Source organism: Cebus imitator, unplaced genomic scaffold, assembly GCF_001604975.1.
Source record: "Cebus imitator isolate Cc_AM_T3 unplaced genomic scaffold, Cebus_imitator-1.0 Scaffold160, whole genome shotgun sequence".
NCBI classification, from domain to species: Eukaryota; Metazoa; Chordata; class Mammalia; order Primates; family Cebidae; genus Cebus; species Cebus imitator.
In genome coordinates, this window is record NW_016107475.1 from 1,641,214 (window position 1) to 1,647,043 (window position 5,830).

The 5,830-nt window shown below is 42.9% G+C and overlaps 1 protein-coding gene across 1 annotated transcript in view; it reads right to left on the reverse strand.

Annotated features, from left to right (window-relative positions):
* Positions 1-434: 434 nt before the first annotated feature.
* MTRES1 (mitochondrial transcription rescue factor 1) overlaps positions 435-5,830 on the reverse strand; it is a 13,046-nt gene continuing 7,650 nt past the window's right edge. The window contains exons 2-3 of the mRNA XM_017543752.2: positions 3,665-4,146; positions 435-557 (exon numbers count right to left, since the gene is read on the reverse strand). Coding sequence (XP_017399241.1) covers positions 473-557; positions 3,665-4,134 — 555 coding nt within the window. The 5' untranslated portion in view covers positions 4,135-4,146 and the 3' untranslated portion in view covers positions 435-472. The remainder of the gene's footprint in view (positions 558-3,664; positions 4,147-5,830) is intronic.

A 5,830-nucleotide genomic window follows, 5' to 3' on the forward strand; every position in this document is an offset into this window, starting at 1 on the left:
GGATTTGTCAGAAAATACAGAACACATCCTTTTTTTATAGCTGCTGTGCACACAAAGCCATGCATCCAGCAAGCACTCGGTGGGTACTGCTGAGCTGTACAGAATTACACATCTGCTCAGATACCATCAGCCAAAGAACACCTCTACGTGGATCAAATGTTTCTTTGAAATCTAATTATGAGGATTCCATAAGGGCTAACATTAATGACCTGGAAGTTTAATTAATGGATTTTTGCCATTTCTAACAGTGGCTTATTCTAAAATTTAAAAACGGAGAAGCTTTATCAGGGGGTCATTAAGGCTGCAAAAGTGAAAGGGCCTGTGTGATTGAAGGCTATATGTGATTCTCACCAGCTTGAACTGGAAGACCACAGAGGACCTCAGAGAAAGAAGAGGAGCCGGAGGGAAATTTTGGGGCAGCATTAATTGAGTACTAACAGAGCAAGAGACAAAAACATCTGGCTATTTTAGGTTAGTATCTCACCGTTCTGCTTTTCTTCCATAATTTTTCCTCATTCAGCCTGAGTTCACCTTTGTAGAATGCATCTTCCACTTTGCTACAAAAAAAAAAAAGCAACAATGTACACATTTTGGGTGATGGGTACTTTAAAGGGCAGACTTCATCACTACACAATATATCCATGTAACAAAACTGCACTTGTATCCTCAAATCTTTCTTTTTAAAGGGAAAGTGCTTTAAAATATAGACATATACTCAAAACAGCTGCAGCTGACCCTTGGCTAACAGGGGTCCAAACCGTGCAGATCCACTTACATGCAGATTTCCTTCAGCCTCTGCCACCCCTGAGACAGCAAGTCCAATTCCTCTTCCTCCTCCTCCTCTTCAGCCTACTCAAGGTGAAGATGACCAGGATGACCTTCATGATGATCCACTTCCACTTAATGAATAGTAAATAGGGCCAGGTGTGGGTGGCTCACACCTGTAATCCCAGCACTTTCAGAGGCCGAGACGGGTGGATCATGAGGTCAGGAGTTCAAGACCAGCCTGGCCAACATAATGAAACCCTTTCTCTACTAAAAAATACAACAAAACAAAACAAAACTAGCTGGGCATGGTGGTGCATGCATGTAGTCCCAGCTACTCAGGAGGCTGAGGCAGGAGAATCGCTTGAACTGGGAGGTGGAGGTTGCAGTGAGCTGAGATCACGCTGCTACACTCCAGCTTAAAAAAAAAAATAGTAAATAGGCCAGGCAATGTGGCTCACACCTGTAATCCCAGCATTTTGGGAGGCCAAGCCGGGTGAAGAGGTCAAGAATTTGAGAGGTCAAGAGATTGAGACCATCCTGGCCAACATGGTGAAACCCCGTCTCTACTAAAAATACAAAAACTAGCTGGGCATAGTAGTGTGTGCCTGTAGTCCCAGCTACTTGGGAAGCTGAGGCAGAATCACTTGAATCCAGGAGGCAGAGGCTGCAGCGAGCCAAGATTGGGCCACTGTACTCCAGCCTGGCAACAGAGACTCTGTCTCTAAATATATTTTCACCTCTTTATGATTTTCTTAATAATATTTTCTTTTCTCTAGCTTCCTATATTGTAACTGCATATCAGTAAGGCCTTCACTCAACAGGGTCAACAGTAGACTATATTAGTCAAGTTTTCCAAATGTCAAAATATTAGTAGTTAAGTTTTTGGAGTGTCAAAAGTTATACGTAGCTTTTCAACCCCATGGAGATTGGCACCTCTAACCCCTACATTGTTCATGCATCAACTGTATACAAGTTTGAGAGAAACACTTGCCATTAATGTTTATTCAGACAGTGACTCCTCACAATCTCCATTTGGAGTACTGGGAAAGTGAAAGTCGCCTGTTCTGGTGTGTATCTAATACAGGGAGATGAAAGGGCATTTCTAAACAGATGGTGAACTGCTGCAAAGATTTGCTAATGCTCTTGGGAAGTTAACTGGATGGAGCCTTAAGAGAGGTTTTACCACACATGTCAAGCTCCATTCTGTACAGGGGCCTGGGGTACTCCACCTGACTCCCAGTGCAGAAACCACATGACCAGGCTGTAGCTCTGATGATTTATGACAGCTAAAGTGAGTGGGCACTTCCTTCCCCTCAGGTACCTGCTCTGTACACTAAGAGAAAAACCAGGCACCACGTGTATAGCAAGGCCATTAAGAAACCCTCTGCCAGTCTGTACTGTCTGGGGAAATTCCAGTCTGACAGCTGCTGATCTCTCTGAACTTAAGTCACTGGGGCAACCAGACCAGGGGAGGAAGCAGCTAAAAATCACTACCCTTTTTTTGATGATCTGATTCCAGGTGACTGATATGTGGAGCTCATCTTAATAATAACAGCAGCAGCTACTACTCTGGGAGAGAAGAGGCACCCTAATGAGTCTGGCCAGAATTTAGAGAACATTCTCTAATGGCACCCTGATCAGAATGCCAAGAGCAGGGTCTGTGGACTGACTCATTTTTATGAATCTCTTAAGCTTCAAGGATTAAAAAATTAAACTATTGCCATTAAATTAGGTCATAAAGATACAAATAATACAAGAAGATTTTTTTGAGTTTACTAATATCACTATTCTTGCCTTGTATACAATATGCCTGCAATCATTCCTAAAAGCATAAATGAACAGGCCAGGTGCAGTGGCTCACACTTGTAATCCCAGCACTTTGGGAAGCCGAGGTGGGCGGATCACGAGGTCAGGAGTTCAAGACCAGCCTGGCCAACATGGTGAAACCCGTTGCTACTTAAAAAACAAAAACAAAAACAAAAATTACCTGGGCATGGTGGCATGCGCCTGTAATCCCAGCTACTCGGGAGGCTGAGGCAGAACTGCTTGAACCAGGACCCAGGAAGCAGAGGTTGCAGTGAGCTGAGATCATGCCACTGCACTCCAGCCTGGGCTACAGAGTAAGACTCTGTCCAAAAAAAAAAAAAGAATAAATGAATAATGAAGGCCACTATTCTTCCACTATTCTTATATAATTAACCTAGTAGAGAGGGAATCAGAATATTAAAGAAATCTTAAAAGTTATATTCAACACCTCTATTATATGTGAACATATATAGTATTTTCTTTAAAACAGCCAACACATATTGAGTACCTACTATGTGCCAGATATGATTATAAGTGCTTGAGATAGATATATACTCACTGAGTCCTAGCAACCACTCTCTAAAGTAGGTTCTATCCTCATTTTACAGATGAGGAAACTGAGTCACTTGCCCGAGGTCACACAGAACCAGGACTAAAACTCCAATAATCTGGCTCCAAAGCCTGCATTCTTAACCATCATCTTATTACACATCATCCTGTTAATTCTAAGAGGTACCTTCTCACATTATAGCATTTGTGAAATATCCAGATGCATTTTATGCTTGCTACATACATCTAATATGGTGATTCATTTTCTCCTCAAGAAGCTGTTATTAAATCAGTAGTTCATCTTACAGTCAACTGTGTCTTACATTCAAGGAAATATGGCACATGGGATTTGCAGGCAGTCACGTGTGACTTCTTTGGAAATCAGTTTTCTCATCTATAAAATGAAATAATTGAAACAGGTTACCTATAAAGGTCCTTTTGTTGTGGTTATTCTTCACCATGATATGGACCAAGTGATTTGTAATGCTGCATTAAAATAACAAGACGAGTGAGTTTATAATAAAATGTGTATCATACTCACTTTCTCCCAATATCTAGACCTGTCTTCAGGACAACATCATACCGGAAAGACTGCACTGTTTTTTCCAAGTCTTTATAGTCTTTGACTACAGTAGGGTCATCCTCAAACTCCTCTTCCTGCTCACTCATCTCGTCATGATCACTTTCTGCATCAGAGTCTTCTTCATCATCTACTTTTTGCAGAGACTTTTTAGATTTTTTAGAGCTTATATTACTTTTCAGTCTTATGGAAAATGGAAAAATATATTCTGGAGATATTAAAAGCCCTGGGAGTCTCAGTGAGAAAAGATTACGGAAAAGTGTTTTATAATTTGGTGCACGTAACTTGGTACTAGAAAAATACAAGTATCGATTCCAGGAAGTGCAGAGTTTGTGTGAAGAAGGTGTCCCTCGGAGAACACTCCAGAGTCCAATCCAGGCATCTGGCTTTCTTAAAACACCAGCAAGCAATTTGACACTCGTCATAGCCATGGCACTTATAACCTGAAACAAATAATAAATCAGTTTTATCTCACAAGTGCAGTGTCATGACATTCTTACAACATAAACCACATGCACTACGAACATTTTATGTCTAGTCCTATACTTATGCACCCCTACAAAAAGTCCTATCAACCTGCATGTGCCGAGGGCCATATACCACAGCATAGTGACTCTTCTAGCTGCAAGTAACGTGCTTAGTGCATAGGATTGTCAGGAAGGTCTAATGTGATACTAGTATGTGTGAAAGCACTGGTTCTACTCTTCCCCCTCCCCCAAATTAGCTCTGGGTACTGACTGCTCCAAAAAAAAAAAAACACACACACACACACACACACACACACACACACACACACACAGTAGTTCAATGATTTGTTTATATGTTTGTTTTGGGATGGAGTTTTGTTCTTGTTGCCCAGGCTAGAGTGCAATGGCTTCATCTCAGCTCACCACAACCTCTGCCTCCTGGATTCAAGCAATTCTCTTGCCTCAGACTCCTGAGTAGCTGGGATTGTAGGCATGCACCACCACGCCTGGCTAATTTTGTATTTTTAGTAGAGATGGGGTTTTTTCATGTTGGTCAGGCTGGTCTCAAGCTCCCGACCTCAGGTGATCCATCCGCCTTGGCCTCCCAAAGTGCTGGGATTATAGGCCTGAGCCACCATGCCCGGCCGAGGCAGAGATATTCTTATTGCATTCTGTAGTCTATTTTCTGTGGCACTGAAAGGTTTCCTGGTTTTGTGGGGGCGGGGGAGGGGTTTGCTTGTTTGTTTTCTGAGACAGAGTTTCCCTCCTGTTGCCCAGGCTGGAGTGCAATGGCACGATCTCAGCTCACTGTAACCTCCGCCTTCCTGGTTCAAGGGATTCTCTTGCCTCAGCCCCGAGTAGCTGAAATTACAGACATGTGCCACCATGTCTAATTTTTTTTGTATTTTTAGTAGAGACGGGGTTTCACCATGTTGGCCAGGCTGGTCTCAAACTCCTGACCTCATGATCCGCCTGCCTCAGCCTCCCAAAGTGCTGGGATTACAGGTGTGAGCCACCACACCCAGCCTTCTTTTTTTGAGACAGAGTCTCACTCTGTCACCCATGCTGGAGTGCAATGGTGCAAACTCAGCTCACTGCAACCTCCATCTCCCAGGTTCAAGCAATTCTCCTGCCTCAGCCTCCTAAGTAGCTGGGACTACATACACATGCCACCAAGCCTGGCTAATGGTGAAACTCCATCTCAAAAAAAAAGAAAAGAAAAAGTAAATTAACCAGCCATAGTCCACTCTATGTTAACCACTGTAAGATTTTGGCATAGATCCTTCACAATGTAAAATTTGAAGAAAAATAATTAACTCATGAGCACAGCCTCTCATATTTTCCCAACCACCCAAAACATACAGAAAGGTTAGTCATAGGTGGCCAGAGCTCTCTAACATCACCCTCAGGAAGTCTGTGTTGGTCCTACGTTCCAGAGTCATTATTAAAAGTTTTACTTTTTTTTGTTGGGTGTGGTGGCTCACGCCTATAATTCCAACACTTTGGGAGGCTGAGACAGGCAGATCACCTGAGGTCAGGAGTTCAAGACCAGCCTGGCCAAAGTGGTGAAACCCCATCTCAGCTAAAAATACAAAAATTAGCTGGGTATGGTGGTGGGCACCTGTAATCCTGGCTACTCGGGAAGCTAAGGCAGGAGATC